The 17165-nt window shown below is 38.4% G+C and overlaps 1 protein-coding gene across 15 annotated transcripts in view; it reads right to left on the bottom strand.

Annotated features, from left to right (window-relative positions):
* LOC121525056 (formin-binding protein 1) overlaps positions 1-17165 on the bottom strand; it is a 124839-nt gene that overhangs the window by 45209 nt on the left and 62465 nt on the right. For all 15 annotated transcript variants that reach the window (XM_041810794.1, XM_041810786.1, XM_041810787.1 and 12 more), the window contains exons 5-6: positions 12810-12872; positions 9213-9317 (exon numbers count right to left, since the gene is read on the bottom strand). In XM_041810794.1, the coding sequence (XP_041666728.1) occupies positions 9213-9317; positions 12810-12872 (168 nt within the window). The remainder of the gene's footprint in view (positions 1-9212; positions 9318-12809; positions 12873-17165) is intronic.

The raw sequence follows: 17165 nt of genomic DNA, 5'->3' as shown, positions 1-17165 counted from the left end.
TCAATAATGCTGCAACCTCCCTCCAAAAGGTCTTCAATTAATGAAAATATTAATAAATAAATATTTTTTAGTTACTAGGTTATTTTAATTGATATATTGACAGAGATAGCCAGACATTTCTCTCCTCAGCAACATATTCCAGCTCTTCCTGGGGGATTCCAAGGCATTCCCAGGCCTGATGAGATATATAATCCATCCAGCGAGTCCTGGCTCTACCCCGGGGTCTTCGTCCAGATGGACGCACCTGGAAGACCTCCCAGGGAGGCAACCAGGAGGCATCCTGATCAGATGCCTGATTTCACTTAACTGGCTCTTTTTGAGGTGAAGGAGCAGCAGCTCTATTTCGAAATCCCTCAGGATGTCCAAGCTCCGATCTAAGGCCGAGCCCAGACACCCCCCCTTAGGAATCTCATTCTTTCAGTCATGACCCAGAGCTCACCAAAGGTGAGGGTTAGAGCGAAGACTGACCAGTAATTTGAGAGTTTTGCCTGCAACGTCTGCAATTCTGCTGATGCAGCACCAATCTGCCTATGACAGTTTTTTATTTTTAATTAATTTGCAAAATTTTCTAAAATTCTGTTTTCACTTTGTCATGATGGGGTACTGAGTGTAGATTAATGAGAATAAAAATGAATTTTTTCGACTGTAGCATCAGGCTGCAATACAACAAAATAGAAAAAAGTGAAGAGGGTCTGTTTACTTTCTGTAGGTACAGACTGATTGAAGCTCTGTTTATCTTAATGTGTCCATCCTTTTGCTGAAGCAATATTACAAACATGGATGACAATGAGGAACAGAGAAATTTCCAAATGAAAGCTGGTATGAAAGCTGTTGTCTTATGCAACATATTCAGCGCGTCTCTCGCTTAACGCTCCTTACATCACACAAATAACCCTCAGGGGGGTGAAGACAGAGAGACAGGCCACTGCACGAGGGGCAGATCACAGAACCAGACAGGACAGGGCGTGTTAGCAGTGACCCAGTCGAAGCCGTGTGAGTCGAGACAGTGTTTGTGCGTTCCCACAGATATCACAGGCTGGCTCTGTCCACTGGAACCTACCTTGTGGGAACTTCGCTTCAAGGCATGGCATTAAATAAATATACAAACACACACAAACAAAAAAAGAGGATTGTTAACCGTTTCCAGCTAAACAACAAGTTGCCATAGATGCACTTCCTGGACCACCAGGCGTGTCATCGCTCTGAAGGGGAAGTTGGTATCAGGGAGAACAAACATTAACACCACTAAAACACAGGTTATGTTAACCACGCTCGAGTAAAAAGGAGGGGTCTGCTCATTTTAATGCTTCACTTTTGAATGTGTGTGTATGATGGGGGGGTCCATGAGGAGCTGTAGCAGGCTTTGTGGGTATCACAGCTTTAAATCCAAACCTCAAATTGAGGGGTGTGTTTGCCAAAAGAAGAGAGGGAAGGTTTTCTCCTGCTGCAGAGAAAAACCACAATACCTCAGCTCAAACTAACAGCAGCATTTTAGCATCACATTACTGACAAATGCTTCTCCTAGAGCTTGACGAAATCTATCTTAAGCGGATTATTTCTTATTGTTACTGACACGCAGACAGCTTGTTTCTTCACTTATAAACTATTAAACCCTTTAGCTGAAGGATGCTAATTCACAAAGACGTATTAAGAATACTAACATGAATAAACACTCTTTTTTCATCTGTTTTCTTTGCTTTTCAACACCCCAGGCTTTAAAAGGAATAAAAACACCAACGTTTAAACATGATATCCCTTCTCACCCTTCATATGAGGGAAATCTGTGTAGGGAGAAACACACAACCTTAAAGATACACTCTAAAAATGGCAGCTGCCCTCTGCCTGACTTTAAGTATGCAAATATGTCTTTAAATAAAGAAGATCAAAGTGTGAAAACCACAGCTGCTTTATTTAACACACAATATAGCAGGGGTGTCAAACTCAGTCACAGCAGGGGCAGATTCCGGTTTTAGACATTGAAAATGTCTACATATGAGCTACAATTCAAAATGGTAACTTAAAAGGTTTAAATTATAATTTAAATTTAAAATTGGGAGTGTAAAAGGTCAAAGTATGATATAAAAAGTAAAATTTCTGAATTTACAATGTCAAAATATGAGCTAGGCTTCAAAATGATGACTTAAAAGGTTAAAAATTTGATTTAAATTTAAAACTGGGAGGGTAAAAGGTCAAAATATGATATAAAAGGTAAAAAATGTGAATTTAAAATGCCAAAATATGAGAAGAAAATTAAAATCATGAGTTTAAAATTCAAAATATGACTTAAAATTTTTAATTGTGAGTCTGACAGGTCAAAATTTGGGATTAAAAAGCCAAAATTAGGATTGAACATGTCAAAATATGAGCTAGAATACAAAATGATGACTTAAAAGGTTAAAAGTGTCATTTTAATTCAAAATTGGGAGTTTAAAATTCAAAATATGATATAAAAGGTAAAAAATGTGAATTTAAAATGCCAAAATATGAGAAGAAAATTAAAATCATGAGTTTAAAATTCAAAATATGACTTAAAATTTTTAATTGTGAGTCTAATAGTTCAAAACATGTTGAAAATGTCTACATATGAGCTAGAATTCAAAATGATGACTTAAAAAGTTAAAACTATGATTTAAATTAAAATTGGGGGTGTAAAAGATCAAAATGTGATATAAAAAAGTAAAAAATGTGAATTTAAAATGTCAAAATATGAGAAGAAAATTGAAATCATGAGTTCAAAAGTCAAAATATTGGATTAAAAAAACAAAGTAAAGAGTAAAAAGGTCAAAATATGAAAATTTAAACAGACTTAAAATTTAAAATTGTGAATCTTAAAGATCAAAATGTGACATATAAAGTCCAAATTATGAGTTGAAAAGGTCAAAGTATGAAATGAAAAGTCAAAATCATATGTTTGAGTCGTAATCTTGTAATGCAAAATTGAAAATATGAAATAAAAACACAAATTAATTTTTTTCCCCACATTCTTGACTTTTAATGAAATCTTTCTTACTCTTTACTCTTTCAGATTTTTATGGCCTATCGAAGATATCTTAATTAATCAAATTAAAGTTTACAGTATTATAGTGGAGGAAATCTGCAGACCTCATACTGGTGGGCCAGTCAGAATACAAATATGATATGATCTCGCGGGCCGGATATAATCGTTCCATGGGCCCCGGGCCTTGAGTTTGACACCTGTGCAATATAGAAATGACTAAAGCGTGCACACACTTCCTTCCTCTCTTCTTGAAAATCCACACACATCGTCTAGATCAGAAAGAAATCACAGCTGGTAGAACTGACAAAGCAGAGACAGTACGGCATAAACCAACCAAGCACCTGTTAGGAGAAGGCCGCTCAAAACAAGACAGTGAAAAGAAAGTCCCATTTCATTCCATACTGAGTAATATGAGGGCATTCCTCAGTGCTTTCACAACTTAAGGTTGTTTACTCTGCTCCAAATCAGAACGTCAAATGACACAATTTCCCTTATTTGTCTGTGATCACAATAAACAATTCAAAGAAAACTCCCACACACTGTCCAGTTTGCAAAGAAAAAAAAAAAAGTGTTATGTGTTTGCAGCGTTTCAGTCCTAGACTGTCGTCAGGGAAACCAGCTGCCCTCCAATGTGCCTGTCCTAACCCTGTTTGGAATGCATTTTTAGTTTTTCACACTTATTTAGAATAATTAAGACCTGGAAAGTTTAAAATATCAGCCTTGTTTTTGAATAGGAGTTCATTTTGACCCAAAAATGATCTCCAATATAAACAAAATTCCCCCCAAATTTTAAGGAAACCACCTAAGATTTATGTGAAAAATACTCAAACATATTTCTTCCCATAAAAAGTACCCCAACATTTCTTCAAATATTCCTCAAATGTTTCAGTGAAACTTTTCAATAAAAATGTTTGCCAAAATCCCCTGTAAATTCCTTATAAATTTTTAAAAAATCCCCCAAAACTGCAAAAGAAAACTCCCAAAATGTACTGATATATTTCCCAAGATGACATAAAAATGACAAAAATCCCCTGCAATTTCTATAAAATTCTAGAAGTTTTTTAAAGAACAACCCGCCTCCCAATTTCCAAGATAAAAGATAAATTTCCCAAGCTTCCTTGGGAATACCTAAAGATTTCAAAACAAATCTCCCAACCCCCCCAGAAATTACAAAAAATTTCCCGAACTTACATTAAAATACCTGGAAATTTACTCCCAAATTCCCCCAAACATCCATGAAAAAAGAATTTACAATTTTATTTGCCAGTTATCAGAAATTTCACTGCAAATAACTTCCAAAAATGCTCAAAATAGCCCCCTAAAATCAATGGAAATTTTTTTAAAAAGCATGGAAATAATTACTATATTTTAGGAAAGCCATGCATGCAGGGTCTTAGGACGTTAAAAAATGTGTGGAGACATCTGTCCATAGTTTGTGATCATACCTTTGTAAATCATGACAACACACATCAACATAGGGCTGTCCTAACGTCTTTACCTCACAGCTGTACTCGTCCCACTTTCTACTGTATGATAGCTCCAAGACACTGGTCAGCCTGTTAACCTTCCAATGAACTGAGCTGTGGGTTGACTTCGAGCAGCGAGAAGGTCTAATACTTGATCGACACTTGAGCAGAAAGAAAACACAGATGATAACAAACTTGTGAATCGGAGCATGAGTGAAAGAGGCTTTCAAAGCTCTGCTGGGACTGTTGCCACTAAGTTGGAAGCATAGCATTGCCCAGAATGTCTTCGTATGCTGAAGAATTAAGATTGGCCTTCACTGGAGATAAGGGGTCTAGCCTTAACCCTGAAAAACAGCCCTACACCATTATCCCTCCTCCACCAAACTTCACAGCTGACACAGTGCAGTCAGGCCGGTAACGTTCTCCTGGCATCCTCCAAACCCAGACTCACCCACCTGACTGCCCAACAGAGAAGTTTCCACTGCTCCACAGTCCAGTGTCTGTCTGCTTCACACCACTACATCTGACGCCTGGCATTAGACCTGCTAATATGAGGCTTGCATGCAGCTGCTCAATCGGAAACCAGTTCATGACGCTCCTGCTGCACAGTCTTTGTGCTTACATTACAGCAGTGGGAGTTCTGGCCTCTTCAGCGATGGAATCAGCAGTCGGCCACTTTTATGGTCTTCCACTTCATGGCTGAGTTGCTGTTATTCCACTTTCTAATAGTAAAATGAAATTTTATAAACCGACCTATTAAGAAGGTGATAACCAATCACAGTGCCACACTTGTAGTCACTGAGCTCTTCAGAACAACCCATTTTGTTTTCAAATGGAGACAGCATGGCTAGGTGTTTTATTTTAAACACCTGTGCAAACAAGTCTTATTAAAACACCTTAAATCAACAATTAACAGGTGTGGCCAAATACTTTTGTCCATTTAGAGTATGTCCAAACAAACTATGCTGAAGTGGGTAACATCTGCTTCTAACAGAACAATCTCTCCACAAAGAAAAACGACAAATTTTCTTTTTACTAAATATTTTCTTGCAGAATGAGACACTAAAAAAAGCAGCATTTGTTTTTAAACATAAATGTGAAACGATGTCTGCCAAACTTTACTTTCAGTAAATTAAAGGACATCCAAATGGTTTTCCGTTGGTTTAGAAAACTTACTATAATTCTCATTTTGTTTACGCTACTCGCCTTTCTCCTCAGCACAATAAAAGCCTTATGATTTATTTCACCACCTTCCTCTGAGCCATTAGCTTTTATCTATTTTCCTACAGCTTGATCTATGCAGGGCATTTTCAGAAAATACTTGGTGTAACTCATAATAATGTAAACATTTAATGTATTCACAGGCTGTAGTTTCCTCTCATGTTATAAGCATTGAGGAGAACTATTAAAGTGTTTTAAACACAGAGAATCTGATGATTTTTATCCTTTTCCAAACTACAGCAGTGGACATATTTCAAGTAAAATAACATAATGCAACCCAGTACTTTGATAAAACAGCTAAAATCAGCATTAAACCCATATCAAGCTCATAGAAAGTTCATAGAAAAGCCAGAAAAACATCTCAAACTGAAATATTTGACAGCAACACATCAACAAATTTAGCCATTCGACAAACTTGAGAGGGAAACTGCAGCATGCATCATAATAAGTTAATCACCTTCATCACAGAGAATTGGAGAGCACTAAAAGAGAAAACTGGGTCAAGTATCAAGAGTCTCTTTATGGTTTCCAAACAGACTTCAGTTTTGTTTAAACAATTTCCAAATCTCTCGAAGGCGTCAGTGGAAAGTTTATTCTTTCAAACTTTCATGAAAAGCAAAGAAAGAACAAAGAAACCTGGGACTTATGGGATACAGCAGTTTGGTTAAATCATGCTGAATGGTGAGTCGCTGTTTTGCATCTTTGTAGGGGAAAAAAAGATTAATATTAAGGATGCACGATACTGGGTTTTTGCTAATATTCAATATATTTACGACTTTTAATACTGGCAAAAATTTTCAAGCCTGCAAATGATGTGATAGTCATCAATAGAGTACTTAATAAAGACCATTTGTTTTATGATGTTGTTGTGGTGGAGGGTGGAGTAGGTCTGTTGATTCAATACTCCACTAATCTATTTGTACAGACGATATTTACAGTCAATAAAAGCTGATTTTACAGCCAATATAGGCCAGTATTTATAATTGATTTAGACTGATATTAATAGAGGCTATAGACAGATATTTACAGTTGATACAGTTCAATATTCACAGTCCATAGAGGCAGATAATTACAGTCAATATCAACAGATATTAACAGGAGATAAAGGCTGATATTTACAGGAAGTATAGGTCAATATTTATCTTCTACAGACTGATATTTACAGCCAATATAGGCTGATGTTTACATTTGATATAGGCTGATATTTATAGTCAATGAAGATAATATTTATAGTTGGTATAGACAGATAATGATAGTCCATATAAACCAATATTTACAGACAAATGAGACCAATATTTACTGTCTATATAGACTAATATTTAGAGTCTATATAGACCAACATTTACAGTCCATATAGACCAATATTTACAGTCTATATAGACCAATATTTACTGTCCATATAGACCAATATTTACAGTCTATATAGACCAATATTTACTGTCCATATAGACCAATATTTACAGTGTATATAGACCAATATTTACTGTCCATATAGACCAATATTTACAGTGTATATAGACCAATATTTGCTGTCCATATAGACCAATATTTACAGTCTATATAGAGCAATATTTACAGTCCATACAGACCAATATTTAGTCTATACAGACCAATATTTATAGTCCATATAGACCAATATTTACAGTCCATATAGACCAATATTTACAGTCTATATAAACCAATATTTAGAGTCTATATAGAGCAATATTTACTGTCCATATAGACTAATATTTAGAGTCCATATAAACCAATATTTACAGTCTATATAGACCAATATTAACTGTCCATATAAACCAATATTTACAGTCTATATAGACCAATATTTACAGTCTATATAGACCAATATTTACTGTCCATATAAACCAATATTTACAGTCTATACAGACCAATATTTACTGTCCATATAGACCAATATTTACAGTCTATATAGACCAATATTCACTGTCCATATAGACCAATATTTACAGTCTATATAGACTAATATTTACAGTTTATATAGACCAATATTTATAGTCTATATAGACCAATATTTACAGTCTATATAGACTAATATTTACAGTTTATATAGACCAATATTTACTGACCATATAGACCAATATTTACAGTCTATATAGACCAATATTTAGGGTCAGTATAGGCCGATTTTTACAGCTTGAGGCCAATATTTATGGCCAAAATACTGGTTGTAAACAATGGCAAAAAAATCTGTATTTGCCAACTTGTACTGACTACTTTTTAATTTTTTTCAGTAACGTTGTTTTTGCAACTTTTCACCAACTAAAACAAAATTTGTCTCTATGCTGCAATAAAAAGCCACTGACTAAAAAACCTAGGACACTACCCCCTTGACGTCCTCCATTGTTTTTATGTTGGACACCATTGCAGTTTTGCACAGCTATGACAACCCTGCCTTTATTTAGGAGGTATTATCAAAATTTATACTGTGATGGAAAACTAAGTGCCTGGTTCCAAAATTAAGAAGAGCCAAGTCTAGCAGTACAAAAATGCACCAATAACACGTGTGAATAATACACTAATGTTGGTTCTTTTAGGGTTCAGTGTTGCATTTAGAAGGACACAGCTAATAAAAGCTCTGTTTCCATGATCATGTTACACATACAGTGGTCCTATCAATAGAAGCACTGAATTCTGGTTGTGTATGACTCTTTCATGATTCAATATCTGTCCTCAGACACAACAGCGCTCTTGTTTCCTCTCTGGTTTCTTGACTTGTTGTTCCGGCTCTTTCCAGCTGAGTTCAGTGCTAGCCTGAGCCCATTGTAGCCCTTTGGCTGTGCGTCCAGAGTGCAGAAAGACTCTTTCTTTTGGCCTATATTTGCATAATAATCAGGTCTGAACTGTGTCAACTCTGAGCCCGAGCTTGCCTCGGACAGCTGATGAAGCAGCGGGAGCATTCGCTGCTGACCCATGATGCCTTGCGGGCGTGGGAGCCGTGTGTGTTACAGGCTGAAAATTTGGAGGGCTAATTTAATTGGTTGTGACAACAGGAAATGACATCAGCTGAGGGCCCAGAGGGGCTCTAGTGTGCATGTCATGAGAATCTAATGATTGTAGCATGTTTTTATTTATTCAAGAGGACGTTTCAGTGCAAAGTTTTCACTTTAAGATTCAAGGCAACTGTTAAATCTACAAAATAAACACGCTCACGCACATGAAACCACACAGTCATCTCTGTTGCTAGGGCTTGAACAGCACAGCAGCTTGTTTGGTGGCTGCTAAACAGCGATAATGAGGACTCGCTGCTGCTATCAGCTTTGTTTAGCAGAAGATCAGTGTTTACACACAGTCCCCTGGCATCAAACACATGACCACTCAATCTTTGCTCTCTTTCTTTCAGCAGAATGAGGAATCAGGACTAAAGGGAGGAAAAACTAGAGCAGAATGGCGAAAGAAAAGGGAGGGTGAGCAGTGGAGGGGTGGAGAAGGCCAGGCATCTGTGGAGCATGGGGGGTAGTGGACGAGCTCGCGTGATTGGTGGCCGCTGCGGGGACTGACATGACACATACCTTTTCCACGTCAGCCTTAGTCACGTTGATGTCAGCATCCATCTTCTCAAAGTATTGCTGTGCTCGGTCTGCCTCTTTGCAGTCCCTCTCAAACCTTCGTTTACACTAGGAAAGAAAAAGAAAATCAGATTTAATTCAAGTAGCAGGCAGCGCTATACATCCTGACCTTTAAAAAAGCACAGTCATGAACGTCAGAACATATACATAGACGTCATATCAGTGTCAGACGCAGCATTGTGTGCGACAGAGGTCAGCCTATGCCAATGACACAGCCCTGGGGTTTGACAAAGTCTGCAGCCTGCAGATTAAACAAATGTTCATAGTGGTCATCTGTGTACAGAAAAACAACCATTCATCCAACCCTCTTTCGACCCCTCGAAGCGAACAATCAGTGTTTGTTGGGCCAGCATGCACTCTGAACTGTGCCTATCTGCCTCGCACACAATGGAATCATTGAGCGAGGCCATAAGTTTGAGGAGGACAAGGCAGCTCTGCATGTCTCTCACACTCTCTCTCCCCCATCATGGGGGCAAGGCAGAGATAAGGAGTGGTGCTCTGTGCTATCTCTATGTTAGCTCCTTTACGGACATAAATAAAACAATCCTTATCTCCTCTTATCTGTGATTTTAAAAAAAGGTTTGACAAGCCTTCTGTTAACATCAGAAGAAATTTACTTTGTTTTTTATTTCTACAATTTTTTTCAGTCTTAGCTTGGAGAGGCTGACACAGTTCTTGAAACCGTGCTATACCATCTAACTTTAAAGCTCCTAAGGGGTTACCTGATTAAGAAATACACTGAAATCAATTTTGGCACTTTTTCTGACCTTAAAGAGAAAATCAGCTCAAGTTGACCCATGCTATGAGGTTATTTTATTGCATCTTATGGCAGATAGAGTGTAGGCATCAGAGGATGTATTACAACCTGCCATGCTCTCTCTTCTGCCTTTTCTCTGTGTTTCTATCGTATGTTGTGCTGTCTTTCCAGTCCATTTTCATGTGTAATGTTGGTGGCAGGAATAGTTGACTTTTCTAAGGAGGCTCTTGGAGGTCATGGGCTTGGACAGGTTTTATCTTTGCCACCTGAAGCCTTCACATGCAGAGCCTTGGTCTGCTGAAGGTGGGGATGCTGTTTAGAAAAAAGCATGGTTGGTTGGTGGGAGCTGGCACAAAGAGGGTGGTTCTGGGTAGCTGGAGCTCACTGTTAAGCCTGATTTATGCTTCCATCGACGCGACGCCGTCGTTGACCATTCAAAGTTCTGTGTCGAGGGAACGCATCACTCTGCAATTCACCGCCATGCTGCTAGGGGGGTGTGGCTGTGTGTGTGAGTGTGTGGTTTCACATCGTTTATCTTCCGGTCATGGCGACCAAGGTGGAGCGGGTGTGTTTGGAGGTGGAGCTAATCGATATTGACAAACAAATTCTTTCGAAGGGCTGAATGATTTGCAAAAATAATCCAACTACAATTTTTTCCTGCAATCTTACGATTGCGATTATTTAGGTTCCTCATTTTTTTCTGTTGTTCAACAAACATCTGCAAGAAATCACTCTATATTATAACAAGTACAATATTGGATAAGTTAAACTAGGGCTAAATTTAGAAAAAAATATCTTACTTCAATTTTGGCTCATATAGCAAATTTGATATCAATTGCTTCATTGAAGGGGATGATCATTTCTCATATTATTCACATTTTGATGAAGAAAAATAAATGCATGAGCAAGAAAAGTAAGATTTTCATAAAAAAAAATGAAAAAGGATACTTGAAGGTTTGAAGGCTTTTTTGTCAATTTTGCCTCTTTGTTGCCACTTTTATCCCATTTTTGCCCTTTTTCACCCTTTTCTCTCCCCACTTCCACCCATGTAAGCTACTTTTTGTCAATACCACTTTTTTCCTAGTTTTTGCCCATTTTAGCTGCTCCTTGTTGCCACTCTCATCCCATTTTTGCCCTTTTTCACAATTCATTCCCCACTTTTCACCCATTTTATCTACCTTATGCCATTAAATAACATGTCTTTCCATTTTTTTGTCCATTTTTGCCACTCTTGACTGCATTTTGCCCATTTTAGTCACTTTTCACTCATTTTTTTGCCACACTGTTGGCACTTTTGGACCATTATATGCCAACTGTAACTCATTTTTTTTGTCACTTCTCACCCATTTTTTTCTACTTTCTGACCCTTTTCCTCCCCATTTTTGCCCATTTTCACCCATTTTTTTTGCTTTCTAAGCATTTTGCCATGTTTAACTTATTGTTATTGCTACTTCAAGCTGTTTTTGCCACTTTTCACCACTTAGATTGTGGCTCTTGCAAAGGTTTTTTCCAACATTTTTGCTCTTTGGTTAAGCAGGATTGAGTAACAACGGTATAACGCATAAAAAAGAAAAAAGATTGTATCAAACTGGTATTTTAGCACTCTTCTGGTTAAGGAAACATTGCTCTGTCTGCGATTTGAATATTGCGATTTAATCTAATTTGTGATTAATTGCCCAGTCCTATTCTTTTGTTGCAAATGTTGAAGAGCAGGCGACAGGGAAGATGTTTGCAGAGGTGGTCTGTACGACCACTAAACGAGTCGAGGCTGAGAACAGGTGAATTTACCACACAGGTTCACCCACTGAGGGACATGGATGACGTTTTGAGCGGACCAATGACTGCCCTTGCGGTCCGCGTCACAGGGACACGTAGTTAGGATTTTTTGTAGCTGCGCATCAGGCTATGGTGTAGGGGTCCACGTCGACGCAGAGGGCTACACGTAGCTACGCCGTCGACACGACGCAGAAGCATAAATCAGGCTTTAAGCCCTGCTGAGGCGTCGTGGGATCCTGGTGAAGTGCTGCCTGCCTTTTTTGCTGCCTGGTTGTCTGCACAGCTGACATGCAGAGGCAAATATCAGGAGCATAGTTGGGTTTAGGGATTTCTTCACTGAGTGCTTAAAGTATCTTGTGTTGATTTGATACCTACTAAAAGTTTCTTTCTGCAGAAAATCAAGACCATGCATCTCTATTTTTTAGTAAAAACTAAACAGTAAAAATTTTCTAGAAATGCATTTTAGTCACTTAAACCAGGGAAAGGTACCTTTAGAAAATCTTGCTTTTCTGCTTGTTTTTAAGCTTTATCTTGTTCTGTTCTGTTTTATTGTTATAAATACAGGCCAGTTTCACTTAAATAACTTTTTTTGTGATTTTCAATTGGAAAATCTAAAACAAATAAGCAGCTTAAAAAGACTCCAAATTAACATTTTACCTTGTAAACCTTTGGAGAACTTAATGTCCATCCAATGAACAAGATTAAACAGGTCAGGATCCTCAGGCAGCACCACAAATTCACATATTTCTCTTATTGTTTTTTTTTTTTTGTTTTTTTTCAGTCCACTAAAAAAAGGAATTTATTTATGTTTCAGTGTTTAAATTCCTCTCTAAAATAAAGGTGCACTGGCTCCTTAACGACAGAATGAACTAGGAGTTAGTCATGAGGTTATTGCTTCTTAAAGGAGGATATTATGTCCTACATTTGCCTCTCTAGTCAATGCATCATCTGTAATCAGCTGATATTCTGTACAAATTATGTTAAGGCACATTTATATCTCTACTTACTGATTCCAGCTGTTTCCACGAGCTCTCAATGTGCTGCTGTGCCTTTCGCCCTTCATGGAAATGCTGTAAAAAAAGGACAAAAAGAAAAAAAAAATGATCACACAATTCAAAAAGCTTAAAGGATTTACAAGCAGGTGAAACTGACCTTGACATAGTCCACACAGCTGCAATGAGGGTCCCAGCCAAACCATTAAACATTATGATTATTACTCACTCTGGGACAGGGAAGAATTAGTGTCAACTGGAAAAGTAGGGCAAATACCGAAGCGACATTTAATTATGACCATATCACCTACAAGCTTAACCGTTGGAGATCTGCACAAGCTCAAGCAAATGACTTTAAGTCTGTTTGATTAAAGATATGACAGACTACGGCCCCCGCAGTTCCCCACATGTGCATCCAAGCTGTTGTTTTTTTCAGCTAAACTGCAGAGAAGGAAATGATTTCATTATTTATTAAGCATGTGCACTGAAAATTAACAGAATAGTTTAAGAAGACAGTTGAATGAATCAAACATGAATCACGTTGCCTTAAAAACACGGGAAACAGATGCTGTTTGTACAGCATTAGCTGCAGAGTCACATGGTGTGGACAGAGACTGTGCTGAAAGCAAGGACCAGTCCCCCATGATGTGTAGTTTCTTGTGAAATCTGTGACCAAAAAAAATGTTTTTTTGTCAATTTTTATTAGAATGCTGAAAAACAAATGATTGCATTTGAGCAGCTTGAAAAATTAGAGTGAACAAAACCCCTCATAACTTTGTCACTGTTATCTATAAGTGGTAGGAACGGCAGGTTTGGGAGTAAATGGTTTGGCACTACGCCTCCTGATGGCCTTCCTCCGGGTCTGCTCCATGCCAATGACCATCTCTCCAGGTATCCTCCCAGCTGCACCCTCCACAACACTCATGGCCACCCACACCATCAGCTAAAATATTTCAATCGCCCCCTTGTGGCTGGCTGCAGTGAAGGGAGTGACCTCAATGTTAGAGGCTGAAGTATTAGTACATCCAAAAGAAATACAAATATTTAAACAAAAGCATCTTAATTAGACCATTTAATTTTTGTTTGGCTTATTTCAAAGTTTGGCTCCCAAAGGCCACTTGACACCTGCCTTAGATGTTATTGATGCTATGATATTTTTCAGCCACCTTGTTTTGAAGAGGAAATAAATGCACATAGGGCGCGTTCACACCAGAGCTGTTTGGTCGGTTCATTTGGAGGGGTGTGAAAGAAAGCTCATACAAACTCTGGTGGGGACCAAACAAGCAGATTCTGATCCACTTGAAAACAGAGGCTCTTGCAAAGTGGACCAACTTGTGAACCAAAGGCATAAGGTGGCACAAAACGTAATAATTTAGGATTTATATATGTGATTTAATACACTCAAATACATGTCGGTACCTAGTCTCTCGCTCACATGCTGGCTCACCTTCGTCCTTGGTACCGATTCACTCGTCTCATTTTAAGAACAACATGCTGGACAGCTCGCTGCTTCACTGACTGCTCATAACACCCCAAAACAAAAGCAGAAATCCCAAGACAGCAGAAATTTGAGATGGATTTCTGGTTTCGTCTTCTTTTATGTCTACTTTTCCTCTTCGCTGCTCTTTGTTTGGAACAACAGCGCCACAAACTTATGGTTTGGTTCGTTTGACCAAGGGTGATATGAATGTGAACCAAACCACAGGAAAGTGCGACAATGCTGCAAGCTGAGTTCCAAAACAGACTATCAGGTGTGAAAACGACCATAGAATGGCAGTTAGTGTGCTGAGTGATGCCCTAGAGCAGGGGTCATCAAGTACATTTGCACAAGGGCCAGATTTAGTCTCGGCAGAAACTCTGGGGGCAGGGCTTTCAAATAAACCCAAATTTGATCAATATTTTGGTCTGATTAACATATTGTTGTTCAGCAGGCCACAAGAAGACAGGCCTGCCCACAGAATTGGCATGGACCCTCCCAAATTGTGACTTAGCACCAGTTTTACCTCATTTTTGACACTTTTAACACCTTTTTGAGACTTTTTGCCTCTTTAACCCATTTTTTACATTCTTTAACCCCTTTTGAACCACTTTTCCTGCATGTTTTATCCCCTGGACGTCACTCTTTTTTTCATTTTTCGCCACTTTTCTTATATTTTTGCCAGTTTTTGCCACTTTTCATCCATTTTGCCACTCTTTAAACTCTTTTTTGAAACTGTCTTGCTAATTATTGCCCCTGGGTTCCACTCTTTAACCCCTTTTTACTACTTTGCCAGGCTCTTTTTTCTATATGTTTCCCACTTTTTGATACTTCAACCAAAATTTTTTCATTCTTTAACCCCTTTCAAATCACTTTTCCTGCATGTTTTATCCCCATTATGCCACTCTTTTATCCATTTTTGCAACTTTTCTTGTATTTTTGACAGTTTTTAAACAATTTACACTGCTATTTTCCACTTTTTTGCCACTTTTAACCCATTTTTGATACTTCTTTACCTCCTTTTAACATTGTTTGCCCCATTTTAACCTCTTTTCACCACTTTTCCTGTCAATTTTTAGTCCTTTTGTGCCACTCTGCAACCCATTTTTGCCACTTGCCAACCCCTTGTCACCACTTTGTCCATTTTTGCAACATTTCTGCCAACTTTAACCTATATTTTGTTTTTTGTTTTATTTTTTACTAATAATGGCTGGCAAGTAAATTTCTATTTAAAAAAAAAAAGGATCAAATGTTAAGTTATTCTAAAACTATTTCAATACTAATTGTTTTTGGGATGGATTCAAAAGCTGCAGACTTTTAAAGCCAACAACATCTTCTTTTCCTCCTTTTCTGATTTTAATGATCTTCTGGGGGCCGGACAGAAAGCTTTGGGGGGCCTGATATGGCCCCCGGGCCGCCAGTTGATGATCAGTGCCCTAGAGTCTACCATAGTGACTGATTGTGCAACTCTGCCTTCAAAACCCATGCATATGCAAGAAAATGTCTATAAATAGCTGTCCACTGTAGTGACCTCGATGCACGAAAAGGCTAAAGCATACTGCATCTTCAGAGGAAATGCAGAGCCAACGCTAAGAAAAGACACGGGGGACATGAGGCGGCTATCATGCACATACAAACAGGAAGTCAGAGTAAGTATATCTCCAACCTGAGAGTGACGGCTTCAGGTCAGCCACCTGTTAAAGTACGGTAGCAGATGTCACTGACAGAGCCAGAAGTAACAGGATGTAACTGAGAGGATTGTGAAGGAGAAAGTCAGGAGGCTTCTAACTACTGTTGGATTGACTAGAGTGTATGTGTCTGTCTATATCTGAATTTCTGTGTTGATATAAACTCTGCAGAACATCTGCAGCTTCATACCTGCAGCACAGATGTGTGCTGACCTTTTTAATGGAGTCTTCATGCTTCATCTTCTTCCTCCTGCAGAGATCTGCGACTCTGCTGGAGGTGTTTGGGGAAGAGTGTCAGAATAGTTTGTTTATCTTCATAGTGATGGAGGATTTGTTGATGCAGCCAGCATGGGATGCTGTGTATTTTATGATATGTTGTTATGGAGATGTGTGCACAGCAGCAGTGATGTCAGCCGTCTGGTTCTGTGGTGTCTTCTCTGTATCTTATCATCAGTTAGTGAGACATTTTTTAAAGCTCATCACTGGATTTTATCAAACAGGAATCTGAAGGTCAGGGTTTTACAGCAGTTGAAAAAAAGAAAAAATCAAAACGCCTCATTACACATTGCTTCAGCGGGACTCCAAGTCGTCCCATTTTCTGCTCAAGTTCAAATACTTCCTCTGAAACACTGGGGCACTTCCTTTTTTTTCACTCAGCTTCCCTGTGGGAAAAGAGAAGTGTGACTATCAGAGGTAAACCAGGACATGTTCCCGCTCTCATGTTCAGTTATTCAGGTGAGATCAACCTTTCAGCTCCTCTGAATTTCACATCTCCTGCTTGTTAGTTTGAGAAATTACACAGAATACTGAGCACTTCCTTTTGCAGTCCAGAGAACTGAAGTGCAGAAAAAAGTACAAGCAGCAGCTTTCTATTTTGGATAAAAGCCTGGCGCCGTTATTGAATGGCAGCATCGATATTCAGCTCAGCTACTTCCGCAGTCTCTGAAACCAGGGGTTACCTCATTCATAGTCCACTTATGTGGGTTTTTTATTTGATTTGAGTTTGTTGGATTCTTTAGCATTAAAATGACCACAGGCGATTGTAAAGTTATTGCTTGGCTTTTGAGGGAAAGTTAAGAGTTACAGTGATTTTGTTTTTCACAGCATAGATTTAAAACCTTTTGCTGGATGCTTCTAGAAGATCTGGCTGTGGTCCACACATTCAGCGGTACAGAGATGTGCTCTGCCTCTGGGCCGGGCGCCCCG

The sequence above is a fragment of the Cheilinus undulatus genome, linkage group 17 (assembly GCF_018320785.1).
Source record: "Cheilinus undulatus linkage group 17, ASM1832078v1, whole genome shotgun sequence".
Lineage (NCBI taxonomy): Eukaryota > Metazoa > Chordata > Actinopteri > Labriformes > Labridae > Cheilinus > Cheilinus undulatus.
This window is presented reverse-complemented; position numbering and strand designations above follow the sequence as displayed.